This window comes from Chlorocebus sabaeus, chromosome X, assembly GCF_047675955.1.
Source record: "Chlorocebus sabaeus isolate Y175 chromosome X, mChlSab1.0.hap1, whole genome shotgun sequence".
Classification (NCBI taxonomy): Eukaryota; Metazoa; Chordata; class Mammalia; order Primates; family Cercopithecidae; genus Chlorocebus; species Chlorocebus sabaeus.
In genome coordinates, this window is record NC_132933.1 from 122,881,180 (window position 1) to 122,902,028 (window position 20,849).

General features: G+C 36.6%; 1 protein-coding gene across 3 annotated transcripts in view; it reads right to left on the reverse strand.

The window, feature by feature from the left end:
- Positions 1-20,849, reverse strand: part of IL1RAPL1 (interleukin 1 receptor accessory protein like 1) — a 1,387,436-nt gene that overhangs the window by 15,756 nt on the left and 1,350,831 nt on the right. For all 3 annotated transcript variants that reach the window (XM_007991337.3, XM_037986574.2, XM_073013828.1), the window contains one exon: positions 1,311-1,454. In XM_007991337.3, the coding sequence (XP_007989528.3) occupies positions 1,311-1,454 (144 nt within the window). The remainder of the gene's footprint in view (positions 1-1,310; positions 1,455-20,849) is intronic.

Here is a 20,849-nt window from a genome sequence, read left to right on the forward strand (position 1 = left end):
CTGAATAAACCACTTCTCTTTACAAACCTGCAAGACTACAGTTTTGCTTGTGGATTGATTATTCCAGAGGACCCTTGAAATGTGGCAACATAGGCAATTGCCTCATTTTCCTTGGTACCATTTACTGCAAAACTGAAAATCACTGAAAAAAACCGTATATAAATATGATGAGACCGGGTGCGGTGGCTCATGCCTGTAATCTCAGCACTTTGGGAGGCCGAGACGGGTGGATCACCTGAGGTCAGGGGTTCAAGACCAGTTTGACCAACTTGGTGAAACCCTGTCTCTACTAAAACTACAAAAAATTAGCTGGGCGTGATGGCGGGCGCTTGTAATCCCAGCTACTCAGGAGGTTGAGGTAGGAGAATCGCCTGAACCCGGGAGGTGGAGGTTGCAGTGAGCTCAGATCGCACCATTGCACTCCAGCTTGGGCAACAAGAGTGAAACTCCACCTCAAAAAAAAAAAAAAAAAAAAAAAGATGAAGAAACCTTTGTCATCTGTACTGTCCATTGTCAGTTTGCATATGTTTCCCACATTGCTGGTTTATCTTGTTTTTAAAAAATGACCAAAAAGGAAAATAAACTAAGTCTAATGTGCAGTTTAGGGAGCTGAATTTTAAGGACTCCATTTTCCTCTTAGATTGCACACGTATTCATTGGTGACCAGAAGCAAATACGAATTATGATTTCCACAAAACAATATTTATTTGTGTACTTACAGTAAAAATATGAGATGCATTATTATGAAATCAATGTGCTTGTGCATTTTTCTGTTGGTACACACTCGGAATAAAAATTAACCTATCTAAATATAGCTAAATAAACAAGATTGAAAAGACTGCTGGATGAATTTAAAATACTCAGTACAGTTTATTATAACGGATCTGTCTAAACAGGAACAAATTGAGATTCACTTCAAACTACTAGGCTAGAAAACACAATTAAAAGAGACACTCCTTACCTAAAAAAAAAAGTAAAACTGGCCTTTCAGTCCTGATTACAAGGTGAGAGAAAATGAACGCGCTGATGGCATTGCAATCAGTGTTTGTAATTTGTAAGTGCTGTTTGGAATACAATTCTAAAATGGGTAGGTGTTGCTTTACCACTTTCAGAGAAAAATACCTACAGTATTGGCTCTAAAGCATCACACATACATTTCCTTACAAAAGAGAAATTTACAAACTGAGCATTGAAAGAATATAAGAGCTGCTGCCATTGATTATGCAGGTGACTTTTTTCCCCTTAATAAAACAAAGACAAGAAAGAAACTAGAATATTCAGAAAGAACAATAAAAGAGGTAACATCCTACCTCCATCCAGCTCTTCAGCTCCAAAATGATTCCTGTAGAAGAGCATAATTTCTATCTTGTAACACTTGTAGATGGTCACCAAACATACAAGCAGCAAGAGAATAGCACCAAGCCCTCCAGCAAGTTCCACTGTGTACATTAGCTCTAGAAAGAAAAAAATCACAATGGGGAATTATATAGTATTCACATCCAAAATCACAAATTACATTCAATTTGATTTCACATTTTCCTGCACGAGATGAGATGTGGGTAATGGGTTAACACAACCCCTTTCCTTTTCGCATGAGAATTTGACCTTTCGATAACTTTCTAGCTCTGTTTCCTTGGTAACTAGATAAGGTGGTATGTGATAACTATGTTGCTAAGCAACATTGCTTGTGGTAAAAATCAACCTTGGTTGGTAGCTTGCATTTGGACTAAGATAATTGTAAACATCCGATTGCAAACTATAACAATGGGTTCACCAGAGTGCCATACCTCTCTTATATAAATGTATCCCTTGTGGAGATTCTGGAAGCTATGCTTATGGGGTTGATAAAATAAATACTGATTCCTGTAGATATGAAGCTTTTAAGCTAGCATGACTTTTGGCCTTTCCCAATGAGAATCTTGATCCCTCTCACTTGAGCTGTCACCTGTGGGTTGGGGGCCAAAGAAAGGTGACAGGTCAAACAACACAGTTCCAGGACAGCACTGTGGATTATTGCATAGAATGTTGGGAAGACTATCTAATGAATGCTGTCTGCTGACTCCTGCCAGGAGCAATGGCTCCTGTGTTGTATCTTCCTGAATAGAGTGATACGAAGGTGGTCTACCATAATCTTGGAGGCTGAATGCTTTTTGGGTGTAAGAAGTAGGCCTCCTAGTGGATGGGACAGTATATGAATATGTTGGTGGTGTTTCATTTTCATTCAACCATTTACTTGTTAAAATTTTGGCTTCCCCTTTTACCAGGCATGTTATTATGTTCTATCCAAAAAAGGAATTTTCTTGACACTCACTGTATACAAATCCTCCTTTTTCTATTGAATATCTACCTTAGATCAAAACTTATCAGGAAAACTTGGAGATAAAATATTTTGTTATTTTTTCCTTCTTTAGAACTATGGACATTGTAACAAAAATAAGGATACCGGTATTTAGATAGGAAGCCATCATGCACAGATTTTTGAAACTCACTTTAACTAAGTGTTGTCCTGATCATCATAGCCCAAATGTTGTCACTGATGGGTAGCCTTTGTTCCCTGCAGTTGACAACTACCTTGAAAAGCACTAGTTTCCTTAATTACAATTTAATACAAACATTTCTGAAATCAAAGCTGTAAAATAATGTTGTTCTTGATTCTGTAATTCAGAATCCACCAGTAAGTTATCTAATTTCATAACACAGTCAATGTAAGTAAGCTTAGACTGAGAATTTTAAAATAATCCATGGTTTTGCCGGTAACAAGTACCCTCAGGTTATAAGATCAGTCCTGAGTTCTCACAAATGGGGTGAAATCATGATGGGACTGGTGTAGTTTGAGTGACAAACAATCTGAAAATTATGGCCATCATTTTCTCACAAGAACATTGTGTATGTGTGTGTTTGCATGTGATGTCACTTTTCCTGTAATAATTACAGAAAAAAAAATCCTCCGGCTGGGCACACATGTAATCCCAGCACTTTGGGAGGCCAAGGCAGGCAGATCACCTGAAGTCAGGAGTTTGAGACCAGCCTGGCCAACATGGCGGGTGCCTGTAATCCCAGCTACTTGGGAGGCTGAGACAGGAGAATCACTTGAACTCAGGGGGTGGAGGTTGCAGTGAGCTGAGATCGCACCACTGCACTCCAGCCTGGGCAACAGAGCGAGACTCTGTCTCAAAAAACAAAAATCAAAACAAAACAAAATCCTCATTCATATTTCCTATTACCTAGCCCTCGACTTCTCATTCTACAGTTTAATAAATAACACATTAACTACTGTTTAATCAAGTGTGTTTTTCTGTAATTATTAAAATTAAATGGGAAATTGAAGAAAATATTATTTAAAATGATTGAACCATATGCATTTAAGAAATAAAAAATAAAGTGAGATCAAATCTTTTAGAATCTAAGTAAATTAATATGAAGTGTGAAACACTACAAAATACCACCAGCAGCTTATCTGATTAACATTGTGAGGAACCACACAAGACAGCACTACAAAAATACCAGGAACAAAATACAAAAAGTTCTTCAGTATAATGTTTTCCCTCTACTATATGAACTGAAAGGGTGAGCGGCTAATCCTGTGGGGATACATTGGGTCTTGTTCACTCAAGATAACAAACTCCACCATACAGAGAAGCCTGTGTAAAATTCTAACTTATGCCCACAGGGTGATTTATAAATCGGGAAGACGTGATTTAAAATACACTGGATATAATGTGAGAAATAAGCATTTCGACTATGGCTTCCTTTAAGATTTTCTAATTTAGTATATTAAACACTAGGAATTTACCACTCAAAAATTTCTTGTATAAAAAAAGAAACAGAAAAATAATCAAGAACACTTAGCTTCCACTCCCAAACATTGCTAGTAACAGTACCCAATGATACTACCACATTGTAAACTTTGGGGTAATTTCTAATAAAATTAAATATAAATCTACCATATCAATAGCAATTCCACTCCTAGGTATTTGTCCAAGAGAAATATAAGCGGATATCTGCAAGAAGAGTTGGATGAGAATGCTCAGAATAGTCTTATTTATTCACAGCAGCCACAAATGGAGACAACTGAAATGTCCATTAACGGGAAATGATGAACAAATGATTGTATGTTCATATGATAGGATATACTCAGTGATAAAAGTAATAAACTACTGATGCATGAAACATGCATGACTCTTACAAAATTATTAGAAAAAGGAAGTCAGACACAAAATAATACCTACTGTATGATTCTATTTAAATTATGCTGAAGAACAGACCAACATAATCCATAGTGACATAAATCAGGAAATGGATTCATTGGTGATGAGTGAAGGGAAACTTATTGGAATGGAGCAAGAGGAAACTGTCTGGGGTAAAGGAAATAGGTTTTGGTGTGGATACAGAAGTGTTTATATTTGTCGGAACTCATTTAGCCAAACACTTAGAGCTCCATGTTTTATATTATGTTAATCATATTTCAATTCTTTAACATTTTGATTTCTTTTAAGAAAAACTTAGGTTCTAACCAAAGGCCTATGTGGGGAGAAGTGTGGGAAGAAAGCTGGGAGTCAGGAAAGCTGCTCTGCTCTAGATAAGCGCCCAGGCAGAGAATGATTCTTTTATGGTGTCCCCAAGCACATTCTTTGCATCTGGAGGCACTGCACAGGGGCTGGGCATGTGGCATGTCTTAAGTGCCCATATATACTCAAGGAGCTTTGGAAATGACAAAAAACCTTTGCCTGAAACATAATCTGATCAATCCAATCAACAGAACTCTCATTTTCTCCAGATGGTATTTATAATACTGGTCTCTATATACTTTTAAAATTTTGAGCAATTGAATACATGCAAATTAGAGAAAAATTGTATGAAAATAAATCCTTCTTATTTTTAGCAAAGCAATTACCCAAATAGGAGTTACTCCCATTGCTAGATGTCACGAGCCATTTGAAAAATGATATACATTTCTTAGAATACTCTACATAGCCAATCAATAGTGTTGTTTAAAATATAATAAGAAAAAGAGAGCAGGGTTGATGTAGCTTAGCAATCACAGAAACAGTCTTGTGTCACATGAAAAACTCCTTTAGAGTACAAACATATGAAAAGTTATATATGCTTAGAGAATGAGCAATAAGCAAGAATAATTCTTCTGGGCCATAGATAGTCGTTTACTAATAATAGAAATACCAAAAACGAGTCTAAAGAAACAGAATTTACAAGGAGCTAATTTTTCCTGAGATCCTGAGAGCGTCGCAGACTTTCCCCCAGGGACTTCTGTAGTATTACATTGCAGAAGCATAGTGTTCTCATAATGTCCTTATAAAGAGGTCAGGAACAAGATGGAAATGTGTATTTCCCCATGGTGTACAGTGCCTGCTCCTCAGTTACTACATTATTTCTATGCAGGAGTGTAATACACATGCCTACACATTATACATGTGTGCAAGTTAAATTTTTTTCCATTTAAGTAAGTCACACTGGTTTATATAGCATATGTAAACTCTCTCAAACAAAATGGTGCATTAGATTTAGCCTTTGTATTCTTTTGCTCCAAGCCAGACAGATTCATTAATACATGTGCTACCATATTATTGCTTATCCTTTGGGTTATACAAAATTACTAAGGATTAAATTCTGTCACAGTGAAGAGAAATCATTTGGGCCCACTGCTGTATTTTATCTTTACAATGTAAATGGTGTTGGCCCAGCAAATGTCATTTTCCCTTTGAAATGGGATCTGCCTTTCAGCTCTAGCTCAAGTTGCCTGGAGTGGCAGCATTTAAAAAATAAAAAGATTCCATTTCAGCACAATTCAACATCTGAGGACCGAAGGAGAAAGTGCAGACCTTTTAAAATCTGTTTAGCCTTTGTGTTATTTTGTTAAAATGATAGACTCTGCCCCCTTTAAGGGACTGAGACTGAATATTGAAAATTGTAAAAGCAAAATTGCTAGGCAAAACCTAAGGAAACCTGGCATTTGGTTAAAAACAACAAATGAACAAGTGCCAAAGAGTTGCATTTAAGGAAGGGCCCCAGCAATCATTTAGTTACAGGCAATTAACAATAGTCCTTGGAAAGCTCCAGTACAGGCTAAGGGAAAACACATTGATTATTGCTGCAGTAGTAGACTGCTTTGGAATAAATTGTTTCAATTTACAACTAGATTTGCTACAAGCATTTTGAGCAATGACTACAATTTTTTCTTAGCAAGACAGTGGGAGCAAGCAACCCCTTAAAAGAAACAGCTAATTAAAATAAAGTGTGTGCCATCTCTTAGTATATTGAATTACATTGCAAATAATAAATGCATTTGGTTTCCACTGATCTTGCTGCAATTACCTAGTATACTCTGGGAAACTATGTTCTTTTCTTGGCCTGTACCTGGTGTTATTGTTTGCAAACATTTTCTGCTGGAAATCTTTGAAAAGGTAAAGATTTTCACAAAGTAAGTAAAAGTTCATATGTATTTTGAACTCTTGACTTGCAGTTTTTAGTCAGTATCTTTATTTGATCTCTCTCCTCTCTCTCTGTGTGTGACACAATTTTGCCAGAAGTATAACTGAAGATTTTAGATGGCTTACTTTTGTGTCGTTTATCCTGAAGTTGGTTCATTCATTATAAAAAGTCTTTTGAAGTGTTTCTCCCTCATTTATATGCAGTAAAATGCAAGTTTGTGGGGAAAATGCACGACAGACACTATAATGATTCCAGTGTATTCATTTGCCTCACCAAGTACATTCCTTTTTCTCTCATTGTGTTATAAAGAGCTAAAGTTTATAAGAATCTATCCATCCACATAAATTCATATGCATATTTATTTCTCTGGAGCAGTATAACTTATTTGTTCCTGGCAGGAGGATAATTATGCTCAGCCTACAAAGATACTCAACTCAATTCTACAATACATCAGTGCAATTTAAAAGCAGTTATATTTTTGTGGGGGCGGGGGCAACACATTAACAGATCAAGCTGCTATTCACATAAAGGAGGAAAATGTTTTGGGAAAGTATAAACTAGTATGTAAGAATAACAGTTTTGATCTTGCAAAAGTCCTTTTTAGGAAGTCAGGGTATAAACCCCCAAAATTATAATAATAAAAATAAAAATGGTCCCTGAATGGAGCAGCTTAATCTGTATGACCAAACATTTGGGCAAAAGATTACCTCCAAAGTAGCATTTTTTGCCATTTGGAAAGAGGTTTTTAGACGAAGCACCAAATTAACTTCTAGTTACTGCCAATCAAAATGCAAATATGGTTGTTGGCTAGGACCCATCATTAGAGCCCAGTTAGACTAAGGTCCCACAGGTCCTTGGAGCTTCATTGTTATGTGTTAATAAAGTATTCAAAGTGAAAAATAAAATGAAAGGCTAGAAGAAAAAGTGTAACATCCTCTTCACAGCATGCTAGAGCCTACCCTTGGAATGTGCTTTTTTTCTCTTTCAACTAGGCAAGAAAGGTGTTAAGTTTGTTTTTCTCTCTGTGAATTAAGAAATATTCATCGGTGGTATGTTTTAAAAGATGAGTTAAAATGAATAATGGCAGTAACTGAATAAAGCATGAATCCATGTGCTCATATTAGTTACAAATAAACCAACAAGAAGGGAAAGCTCTCCCTAAGAGCAGAATGTCAACCAGTAAATAGGAAAGGAATGATCTAGTTAGAAATGACCATTTTTCACCCACCATAATAACAATTGATTCAGGCAAAAATTAGCAACAGACATTAAAATTATTGGTTGAAAGACTGGTGAGGCAGGATATTCACACTGTCTCATACTACCTCCTCACTGGGGAAAAATGGACATCATTTTAAGGAAGTGACCAAATTTAACATCAACAATAATGGGACTAATTGACATCATCCCCCGCCCCCAATTCCCAGTGTACTGCAATAAGAGGGCACAATATCATTTAAGTAATGTTATAGCCAGAAACACATAAACATCTGAAAAAAAATAAGGAAATGTCAGGCCAACTCAAACTGAGGGACACCTATAAAAAATAAAACCATGTAGCTTCTACTCTTCAAAATGTCAATGTTATGAAAGACAAAGAAAAGCTGAGGAACCATACCAGATTAAAGGAGACTAAAGAGAATTGGCAGTTAAATGCAGTACATAATCCTGGATGGTAAATATGGTGTAAAGGGTATGTACTGGGACAATTTTTGAAATTTGAATATAGACTATATCATAGGCAATGACATTTTATAATTTTGAATTTTCCTGAATTTGATAAATGTATTCTCGTTACATAAAAAATTCTTGTTTTTAGGCCGGGCGCGGTGGCTCAAGCCTGTAATCCCTGCACTTTGGGAGGCCGAGACGGGCGGATCACGAGGTCAGGAGATCGAGACCATCCTGGCTAACATGGTGAAACCCCGTCTCTACTAAAAAATACAAAAAACTAGCTGGGCGCGGTGGCGGGCGCCTGTAGTCCCAGCTACTCGGGAGGCTGAGGCAGGAGAATGGCGTGAACCCGGGAGGCGGAGCTTGCAGTGAGCTGAGATCCAGCCACTGCACTCCAGCTTGGGCGACAGAGCGAGACTCCGTCTCAAAAAAAAAAAAAAAAAAAAAAAAAAAAAAACAAAACAAAAAAAAAAAGGAGATTCACATTGAATAATTTAGTTTCAATGTCTGCAATGTGCTCTCATGTGGTGTAGCAATGATACGTTGTGTGTGTGTGTGTATGTAGTGCAGCTCTTTTTACCTACCTATATGTAGGAAGAGAGATAAGGTAAATGTGGCAAATGTTCTTAATTGGTGAATCTAGGTGGAGAAGATATATTAAAATGTATTATACTGTTCTTGTAATTTTCTACAATATCTGCAGTTTTATTTATCCAAAATAAAAAGTTAAAAAATAAAAGGTCGAATTGGAAGATAATAATTGCAAGTGTTATTGTAATTAGAGTGTATTTCAGGTTGATTACCCTGGTATTAAAATCCTGTTATTTACAGCTATTGTACACTGATCTGCACAAAGCCTTCAATTTCATCTTCCCAGAACATGTCTTCACCCTGGAATTTTCTGCAGGATCTGTTAGCTGATTTACATTGCCCATGGAACAAAGTCTAAACCCCTTATGTGGGCATTTAAGTTTCTTCATTCCTTTAATTGAAGCAGCTAACTAACCTTTAGCTGTAATCCTCCTTCCAATGTAAATTAAATTTGATGTGAGTTTTTTGTTCCTAATCTGAAGTTCTTCATTTACCAAAACCCAACCAATCCTGCAAGGAAAGGTTGGGATCTGCACTTCCAATATAACTTTTCCAACTAAAAGTGATTTTTTTCCTCTTTAGAACATGTATTTCCTGTCCTTTTTTTTCACTTACCATATTGCATTATATCAGAGTTAGTTCTGTTTATTGTTTTACATTGTAAGCAATGACTTTATCTTAGGACCTTTGCTCTGGCTTCCCTTTGACTGGAGAGTATCTCCCCTAGATTTCTACGTGACTCTCTTTGCTTCTTCAAGTCTTTGCTCATACAGCACCTTCTCAATTGGATACACTGACCACGCATTCCAAGTCACAAACCTGTGCCTGAATTTTGCATCCACTTGTCTTTATTTTTTATAGTATTCATCACTATATAACATTTCATTTGTTTATTGAGAAATGTATTCTTGTGTATTATTTGTCTTCCACTGGGATTTAAACTCCATCAGGACAAGTTTTTTGCTGTTTTCTCTCTCTCTCTTTTTTTGTGGTCTATTTTGTCTATATCTTTCACTACTTATCCCAAATACCTTGCAAACTATCTGACACATTAAAGATATTCAATGAAAATGAATGACTGATTAGATGATTAAGAACAAATCCAATTTTGAATAAAAAGCTAGGTTTTATGTGTTTCTATTCTAAAATTCCAAGAACATATCTGTGAGCCATTTTCCTAGTCAATGTATCATAAGGTTCAAGCAACTGATAAGGTATAATTATAGCATTAATATTCAGTCCATTAAGTTGGGAATAAACTTTTAGTATATAGAAAAATGATCAACTTCATAGTATAGATTTAAAAATTATTTTTCCATTTTCTTTTTCTTTTTTTTTATTACACTTTCAGTTCTGGGGTACAAGTACAGAACGTGCAGGTTTGTTACATAGGTATACACGTGCCATGGTGGTTTGCTGCATCCATCAACCGGCCATCTACATCAGGTATTTCTCCTAATGCTATCCCTCCCCTAGCCCCCCACCCCCCAACAGGCCCCAGTGAGTGATGTTCCCCTCCCTGTGTCCATGTGTTCTCATTGTTCTGTTCCCACTTATGAGTAAGAACATGTGGTGTTTGGTTTTCTGTTCTTTTTTTCATTCACAAATCTAATGGCAATACAGTCTTGTATAGACTTACAGAACTAAGAAAGTTTGTATTCACTTGGCATTTGGAAATCAATCATGTACTGCTTCACATCTTTGATACTGCTATTCAACTTTTCTCACTAACTAATACATACATTTTCTATTTGCTTTATAAGTGCCTTCTCTGTACCAGGTATATTGCTTTTGAGTTCTAGTGATGAAATGATGGATGAAATATGTTTTTGCATTAAAGGTGCTCATGTCTAGTTTCAGAGTCAGGCATGTAAGCAAATAATAAATAATAAGAGCTATTTATTGAGAACTTAAGTGTCACTGTGCTAGACCTCTTTTATATAAGTGTAAGAAATGCTACATTATAAGTATCACAATTACAAGCCAGATGAAAAATGCACTTGGGGTATTTGTATGTGTGTGTGTTTCTGTAGGAGTATTTTAGAGACAGGGGTCAGACACAGAGTGACACAATGCAGAGGTAGCTGCAAAGGATTTTGGCAAGTAGTTTGGTCTGGAGCACTGGGAAAATGAATGTATGATGTGATAGGTGAAGGTAGGCAAACTCATGCTTTGATTTCTCAGCTAGAATATGTTGTTTATCTTTTTTTTTTTATTTTCAAAGCAAATAGCATGTACCTTTTCAATAAATATTTGTTTAAGGATTCATGGAACCCATTAAACCAGGTTTCGCAAAGATAGGTCAGTACAATAGGACAATGATTCTCCCTTGGGAAAAACTGCCCTCCATTTTCAAAATGTATACTGTGAAGTTACTAACACAGACAGAGCTTTATTGCAGAAAACCTTTCCCCTTTAGATTATAAAGGCGGCGTTTGAAATATTTCTATCTCAAGACTATAATGTGAGATGTACACAGACCGTTACGTGTGCTTGCACACACATACAGGTACAAAGTATTCAGATGGGGCTTCCTTTATCTCAGATCTCAGAAGATTAAGTATGATGGGGAGAAGACAGACAAAGAAGGAAGATAGTGTTATAATAAAGAACAAAAAGGGCCTCAGGTGACCAGCTTGGAAGACAGGGCTATTGTATATCAAGGTGTCAAACTTCACTGATGCCTAAAAGAAAATACCTTAGAAAAGTATTGCTTTCCCTCTACTAGGAATTTCCTTCTTAACATGTCATACAAATAGACAGGCACAGATGGAATGTTACAAAACATCTCTGGAGAGAAAATTGTCAGAGTGAAGGTGGCATTGCCATTTTACTCCTTGTTAAGGGATGCAATGTTTATCCTGAAAGCAATTTTCCTCAAGAGGGTATATTGTCATAGTTAGAACAATTTGGTCTTCCATTGGGAATGCTTTGGATTGGCCAACGAACCCAGAACATCTGGACTGCCTAGATAACCAACAGAAGGAGCCATGGTTTCTACAGAAATATCGAAGTCTTCTAAACAAATATAGTATGATGATTTATAGATATTTAATTGATGAAAATACATTTAAAAGTATTGTACACACTTATAAACTGATTGTATTGCAATATACAAATGGGATACATTAACAAACTTCAGAATTTTATGTTATTATTTTAATGTTCTTTATTTAGGGGTTTAATGTATTTCTGACTTATTGAAAGCATTAGAAGAAAATGTGTGTGGCAAAATTTGTTGCTAATAGTTTATCTCTTGAGACAAGTCTCATTCAAAATCTTGGTGATTCCAGAGTTACAAAGTATTAAAGCAAAAACCATATGCTGGTTCATTTCCCCCAGTGGGAAAAACAGAAAAATATATTTCTTCTCTATGTTGCATGTTTATGAACACTTCTGAATTCATAAACATGCTGAAGAAAATAGTGGTAAATTTGCCTTTCTTTCTCATGTTGTAAAGAGATGCTTTCAAGACTCTATTAATCTTTTAAAAAAATCCCCCCCACTCATTAACAATCTATGAAAAAATGAGCATGTTTTGGGAGTTCCCAACAGGAGACCTGACCATTACTTGCCTCATCCAAAGGGAGCAGTAAATGGTTCCTTAAACCATGACAGACTTGAGAAGTCTGCAGCTCACATACTTTAGTGGCCTCTGTGCTGGTATATATAAAGGGCTTGTCGTCACTAATGACTTATCTTTTACCAAAATAGCAATAACATAGCTCTGCTTCACAAAGAATAGGGCATTATCTTATCATCTCACCATATGTATTGATTTTCAGCATACATGAAAATTATCAGTGGCTTGAAAAAATAATGTAGAAGTAAGGTGCCCCCTAAAACGTTGTTTTGTAAAACAGACAAAGTGTGAGCAAGAGTACATACTCAAGCAAATAGATTTCAATATACTTGAAAAATGTGTAAATAACTTGATTTTATAGCAGAGAGTAATGATAGCTTTTCTACAAGCATTTTCAAAAATATTCAGTAGCTATACCAAAATAGATTTATTTTTTCTCACTTTTCTTCTGACTCTATAAAACATGCTTCTAGTAAACAATTTGAAAAATGCATAAGAATGATAAGAAATTAAAGATCACATGGAATCATACCACCTTGAGATAACCACTGTTAATACTTCACTAAATTATTTAATGCATCTCTTTCTAATGTATTAGGTTTTCACGTAGCCTTAACGTAGGCAATTGATCTATGGCTTTAAATACTAATACTACAAAATAGCTTATATTTTGCCTTTTATTCTGGACAGTTTGGAATGGAATTTGTCCAATGTGGTTTGCAAGCTATGTTCTAAGAGTTCTCTTGGTAACCACTTTAGCCTAATTATTTATTTATTTGCCTATCTGTTTATGCAGCTATCTTTGAAAGATGCCTGGTTCAGCAAGGCAAGTCTAACAGGAATTTTTTAAACACCACTGTGGAGCTTTTCTCTTCATAAATAATAATCAGTTTTGGCAACAGTTTATGAATATTCACATAAAACGTAGAGTCAATCATCTGATTTTAGAGGAGGTAAAACTTTCAAATTTCATTTTGACTAATTGCATTGTTTTTCAGATGAAGAAACTAAACTAGTACGTGTACAGCCACCAAAGAAAATGTATTTTAATATTGCTAACTTTTATGTGACTACTGAATTGCCAGTGGCAGCAGTCTACTGAAGAAGTCTAACTATATAGAATTTTATTGCTGTATCTTTAATATATTTCTTTAAGTTGCTTTCAACATTAAGGCATTTAAATGTTATAGACATATTTGTTTGGGGAGAATTAGAAATGTACCCAAGCAGTTGTGAGTCATTACCTTGAAATTGTGGGGTGGTATAAATAAATTTTTAAGTCAAATTCATTTTACATTACATACAGAGTAGAATTATAATTGTAAACTGATGTAAGTCAGGTAATTTATATTTAATACTTTCAGGCTTTGAAAATGGCCTCTTCCACTTTAGTTTGCACGCATTTGGCAACCATTGTAAGTCGGTACTTTGAACTGCAGTTGCATGTCATAAGGAATTTTAATTTCAACTTTGCAGTTACAGAAACTTGACATCTAAAGATCTGAGTCAACTTTTCAAACACCTGAGGCATAAGAAAATACCTAGGAAGAGCAACCACCATATCTCACTTTCAAAACTGGCAAAAGGAGGCACAATGTCTAAAAACTCTGAGAATCTGTAAAATATGACAAATGGTCTAATATATATTATTAGTCACCCAGTATCATATATGCTCTCTCAAGATTCCCACAGTGGGGCTAGGGGCAAGTAGTTTACAAATGATAAAACCGAAGAACAATGACACAAACAGATTGGTTCTAGGTCACACAAAGCTAAAGAGTCAAAAGCAAAATACTCTCAAGTAACTGTCCATTTTTTCATCACAGTTGAGAATTTCTCACTTTTTAGTCAATTCTCATTCATATCAAATTTCACTTAATGGTAACAATTTGGGGGTGGTTTTAAAAATGACCTTTGTGTGCTTTCCTAAATGTACTACTGAATTGTCTTTTCGAATTAAAAATAAATTATATTTTTATGGAATTTAAATATGCATTTTTAATTTACCCAGATTGACCTCGCAATTTATTATTTTTCATAGAACACATGCTAAAAATAGGACACGTGCCCTAAAATTAGATACAAAAAGATATTATATTTCCCACAGATGGCAAATGTAAATCTCAGCACTAAAATCTAAAAAAGTTACCATGGTAATTTATTGGAAATCAACACATTTTTCTCCTACTATATGACCTGAGATACTAGTTAGCATTTTTTTATGTGTCATGTCTAATTTCTTACTTTACTGACCTGGTTGTCAAAGTTCAACATACAGGAACTGCTTATTAAAAGTTACACCTGGCCGGGCGCGGTGGCTCAAGCCTGTAATCCCAGCACTTTGGGAGGTCGAGACGGGCGGATCACGAGGTCAGGAGATCGAGACCAGCCTGGCTAACATGGTGAAACCCCGTCTCTACTAAAAAATACAAAAAAACTAGCCGGGCGAGGTGGCAGGCACCTGTAGTCCCAGCTACTCGGGAGGCTGAGGCAGGAGAATGGCGTAAACCCGGGAGGCGGAGCTTGCAGTGAGCTGAGATCCGGTCACTGCACCCCAGCCTGGGCCACAGAGCCAGACTCAGACTCCCTCTCAAAAAAAAAAAAAAAAAAAAAAAAAAAAAAAAAAAAAAAAAGTTACACCTTGCATTTTATGACCCAGTTGTGCCATTTCTCTATAAAATGCAGGAATTCGCAGCCATAAAAATGCACAGCTATCTCCCTCTTCCCAAAAATGCTGTTTAAATGCTCCAGCATGGTGGTAGACATCCTTCTGGTAGCAGTGAGTCAACTAGTAAGGATGCCTAACCCAGTGCTTTGCGCATTGCTGGCACTCAATACATCTTTGTTGAATTAGAATGATTTGTCACTTTTTCATACAACAGCATTATATGAATTATCTCTTTTAAGCAGCCTGCAGTGAAGTGAGCTTTGGAGTGGGATATGAAGCATTGTCAATCAACAGGTTGCTTAGACCCAGAAATAATGAAAATATGAAGGTGGTTCTGAGAAGGAGGAGTGAGTGGTTGATGGTAGGTGGTGGCTAGGAATATACTATCTTGTTAGGAATCTCAGATCACACAAGTGGAATTTTGCTGTGTGCTAGATAATTTCTGTGGGCTTCCTGCAAATGTTTTAAACTTAATTATTATTTCTAAACTGCCTGTTTATCATTTTCCAATACATAGACATGAGTTCCAGTGGATTCCTTCTACCCTCACTTGAGTAGACTGCTGCCACTGGAAGCTCCGTGGTCACATAGAAATTGGCAGTATTCAAATACATTGTGCACTTTTGACTATTCGCACACTAGTTTAGTTGCTTCATCTGCAAAAATACTTGTGTTTTATAGCCTCTGTTAGATGCTAGACAGATGCCTGTTAAAATGAATTACACGTTTGAACTCATAGAGATGGTTTTAACGAGTCTGTGTTGCTGTGGTCCTTCCTTCCTTCCCTTCCTTCCTTCCTTCCTTCCTTCCTTCCTTCCTTCCTTCCTTCCTCCCTCCCTCCCTCCCTCCCTCCCTCCCTCTTTCTTTCTCTCTCTCTCTCTCTCTCTTTCTTTCTTTCTCCCTTCCTCTTTCTTTCTTTCTCTCTCTCTCTCTCTCTTTCTTTCGTTTTTGAGGCATACCTTTGACCAATAATATGTGGCAGTTCAATTCCAATCTCCATCCTTTCTTACCACACTTAATTGACAGTTAGCTGAATACAAGTAAGTGTTCAAAACAGAAAATCAGCAGTATTTACTGTTCACCATACATCATGTTCCTCCTTATGTTATTTGCATAGACTAGATTCAACCTATTTGAATAGGCTAAAGCATATATGTATATCCATATATATGTTGTTGAGACATTCCTAAGTGCATTTCCTTTTGAAAAAATGAGGTACATAGGAAATGGGTCCAACAGTGAGGGCCCTCTTCATTTAAGAGGTTAATTATTTGAATACTTGAAGAAAATGCCCTCTTAGACATCTCTCTGAGTAGCAAATATGTTATATAGCACAATTCATTGAACAGGTGAAGCAAGTAACCTCATTAAGAGTAGAGTGTGAGGCCCATGAACCACTGTTCAAATAGGTTCAAAGGTGTTGACCATGTAAAAAGAATGAGGCAATTAATTAAAAATAGTCCCACTGACTGGCTCCACTCAGCTTTCATTCCTTTCTCATGGAAACAGTGAGCTCAACAGAACTAGTTTCTCTTTACCTATTAGAGGCTACTAAGCTAATTAGAAAGATCTATTGTCTAGGCAAGGGCTTTGGTATGCCAGCTGCGGTCCACAGACCAATAGTGGCAGCATCAATAAGGAACTTGATTGAAATTCTAATCTTGAGTCCTACCCCAGGCTAATGAATTGCTTTTTAACAAAGTTCCCAGGTGATTTGTGCATAAAGTTTGTGAAGCATTCGTCTAGGGGCTTTTAGCTGACTCTCTAAGCATGGAAATACAAGGAACCTAAATTTTGTCAATTCCTATGGTGTAAGAACAGCCATTCTGTTGACCTTCCAGCCACATTTGGTATAATCTTGGAAGGTTTTCAAGATTAAAATACTTGTCCTTCTATTTTGAATTTCCCTACATTGAGCAGCTTAAGTGTTGACATCATTTCCAGGAAGAGATTGAGTTTTTGCTATCTATACTGTAGAGCAGTGGTTGTCACCAGGAGCAATTTTGACCCCTGGGGACATCTGGCAATGTCTGGAGACATTCTTGGTTTTCATAACTGAGGAAGGTTGTATTGACATGTAGTGGGCAGAAGCTAGGAATACTGCTAAATGATCTACAATGCACAGGACAGCCCCCACAACAACAAAGAATTACCAAGCCCAAAATGTCAGTAGTGACAAGATTGAGAAATCTTGCTATAGACAAAGTTTAGATCACTCAGAATACATTTAATCAGCCCATTCATCACATTTACTAAGTGGGTTTGGTACTTTGAAGCATATAAGAGAGAAATACAAGTTAAAGATCTGCATCAAGAATTGAACATTTAGTTAAGGAAACAAGTGTAAAACTCAATAAAGTAAAAAAGGACTTGCAGTGACTATAAGCATGTATAATTAAATGTTTAAGAGCTTTGGCCCACATGAATGATCAACAGGAATGATTAAAGACTAAAGAGTTTATTATTCTTGGTCCTCCACATTGGTTTTGTCCAGGATCACCCTCTTGTCATTTATTAATTGAGAAAACAGTTAATCATCAGCAGACAGTGGTCCTTTTCTAACAAAGATGCTACTTGGTTATTCTCATTCACAGAGAAGAAAACTGTGTGACCAAAATGGCTAAGAGGTCAAACAATGTTACATAACATACCTCCATATTATAACTGATTAGCAAAAACTAGGATCAAAAGGCCTTCAACCGAATTGCTTGAACCTGGGAGGTGGAGCTTGCAGTGAGCTGAGATCACGCCATTGCACTCCAGCCTGTGCGACAGAGCGAGACTCCATCTCAAAAAAAAAAAGCCTTCAAAACATTTCACAGTTGAGGCAAAAAAAAACCTTGGGATTAATCTCATTTAAATAATATATTCTAAGTCTAAGGAAATAGCTAAAGTGGTTAACAGTCATGTCTGCAACTTTGGTGGCAATCAATAGCCTTGTTGGAATATCCATATCAAGAAGCACACAGGGAGTTGGGCACAGTGGCTCACGCCTGTAATCCCACCACTTTGGGAGACTGAGACAGGAGGATTGCTGAAGCACAGGAGTTCAAGATCAGCCTGGGAAACATAGGGAGACCCTGTCTCTACAGTTTTTTTTTTTTTTTTTTTTTTTTTTAAATAGCCGAGTGTAGTGGCGTGCACCTGCAGTCCTAGCTACAAGGGAGGCTGAAGCCAGAGGATTGCTTGAACCCAGGAATTCAAGGTTGCAGTGAGTCATGATTACACCACTGCACTCTAGCCTGGGCAACAGAGTGAGACCTTGCCTGTAAAAATAAACATAAATAATAAAACAAGAAGTGCAGAGGTACAAAATCATTAGTATTAGACACTTTGTGCTACTGGCATTCATAATAGCCTCCAAATATGTTTGGTTATTTGTTTTGGCATTAGTTACCAAGAAAAAAATATGACATTGGAGTCTGCTATTTAGATGTCTTACATAAATGAGGAACAGAGAGGCCCCCCCACCACCGACAACAAAAAAAACAGTTACAGGACAAAATAAAATTTTGACTACAACATGTCAAATCTTATCCAAGGAGAGAATTTGTTAAACTCGTTGGCTTTTATTTGGAGATGCTGCAGCAACATTACTAAAATTCCTTAATATTTTGGCACTGCATAAGCCAAGACTCAGTAAAAGTATCCATTTCATCGACATCAGGTCAGCTTTTAATGGGTCATTGTCTTTCTAGGGAAATGCTGCCATACAGGGAGGCAGGAGATTTTGATTTCTGAACGAGGTTTGGCTTTAACATATTCTGAAATCAATGGTCAAAGAAGTCAAATGGCCAGTCCCAAAAGAAGTTTGCACCGTTCTATGACCTTACTGTATCTCTCAGTAAATAAATTCACTAGGCAAATACTAACAAGGATGGGGCACATATTACAAGGATGATTCATTACAAGAAGGGTTAAAGGAGTCTCCTGGGTTTACATTCATCTGGCTTTAAAACAATGCATCCTAAATGATGTGCACTTAATTACATTACTAAAGATATTTTTAGGTCTAGGGAGTTTATTGAGCAGGTCTAATTTCTATTGATTACATTCTTTGAAGGGATAAAGAGAGTGCACACAAGAAGTAAAATGGGTTAGATGGGAAATAAAGAAAACCTAGATGTTTATTATTATTAACTAGTGCTGAGTCTCTCCGATAGATACTTTGCCAGTTCCCAAACTAATTTTTGATTAATGAATTGTCATATTATTGTAATCCATATAAGTAAACATAACCCTTCAGAGCAGGATTGCTAATGAACATCCCCAATGTGACAGTTTCAAAGTGAAACACTCACTAGGAAGCACAGTCGTATATTAGGAATGTTTAATATTACTGTAATTTAAAAAGTACTGGATGGCATTCCAAATTATATTGGTCCTTATTTCCTGTTCATTTAATTTTAATTTTCATGCGTGTAACTTTGGCTAGCACAAATGCCAGGTACATAGTAGGTTCTTAGTCCTCATTAAATGCATGAATAAATAAACAAAATTATCCTTTAGGACAGTACATTCAAACCAAAGTAAATCTATTATAAAGTCTAATTCAGAATTGACGGAACACAATTGCTGGAGCTACAGCTGACGATTTTGATGAAAGATGAATTAGAATTCAGGGAATTTTTAATGGAACACGGAATTGCTGCATCCTTCATTACCCAGAGTATCACATAGTTAGAGCAAGGAAATCTTGTAATAGCTTGTTAACATTTTTTGGGTGCTAAGTACGTGCCAGACACTGTGATACGTATTTACACATATGAGTTCATTGAATCCTCACAGCTGCTCTATGTGAGAAGTCTTATTATTATTCCCATTTTATAGAAGAGCAATTTGAGGCTCAAAGTGATTTGCCCCAGATAGCACAGCTAGTAAGAACAGAGTCGGGTTTTGAACACAGCCAGCCTTACTTCTAAGTCCATGCCCTTAACCATTAAGACAATAAACATGTCTGCACTGTGAGGTCATTAAAAATTAGAGTATAGAAAGAAGGCACAGAGAATGAAGAAGGAATCTGAGACAGCCTGATGGGTACAAGAGTGTCTAGGCCTGAGGTCAGAGCACAATACTGCTAGGTATCTACCTGGAGTATTGTTTGTGTCAGAGAAACGGAAAATGTGAAAAATGGAGAGAATGGGACAGATCAGAGCTTTGGAGGAAAACCGAAGGTCAATGTTCAGTGCGTGTTGGACAGGCAGTAGCAAGTGTATCTGGGTAAAAGATTCAGAGACTCAGACGTGGAATTCAATCAAGTATGGGCAATAACAAGAACAAGAAATAACGCAATGTCTACTTTGTCAGCTTTACTTAGATTATTTTTGAAGCCAGGATCTAATGCTCAAGCTTGCCAGGCCAGGGTCTGGCAAAGAGGATTGAATAGAAGCTTCTATTCAATAGGCAGGAGTGAAGAGTAAGGAGCAGGGCAGTCATAAACCAATATGGCCCATGGGCCTTGCCCTTTCATTCTCTGTCTTTCTCTCACTGCATATTCTAGTGCTACGTATAGTAAGTGAAATATATCTATATTGCATGTCCGATGAGATTCTGATGAACCTAGTACCTTTTCTGGCTGCAGGAATTGGCAACTTTGGATATTCTCCAGCAAGATTTTTCTATGGTCAAATATGTTGGTAGATTTGCAGCAGGCTTTCATGGAATTATGATTCTTTTATGCAGATAAAAGGCTGACCCAGAACACAGCCTAGCTCAAATGTAGCTGAATTATTTATTATAGTATCCCCTTGGCATTAAGGAAGACACATTTGATACAAGGAAGCAATGTTTCAAAGAATCCTTACCACCCATTGGAGGGCTCTGAAATCATTTTATTATGTCAATGATACTGAACAAAAGGTAACAGTGAAGGAAAAATTGCTTAGA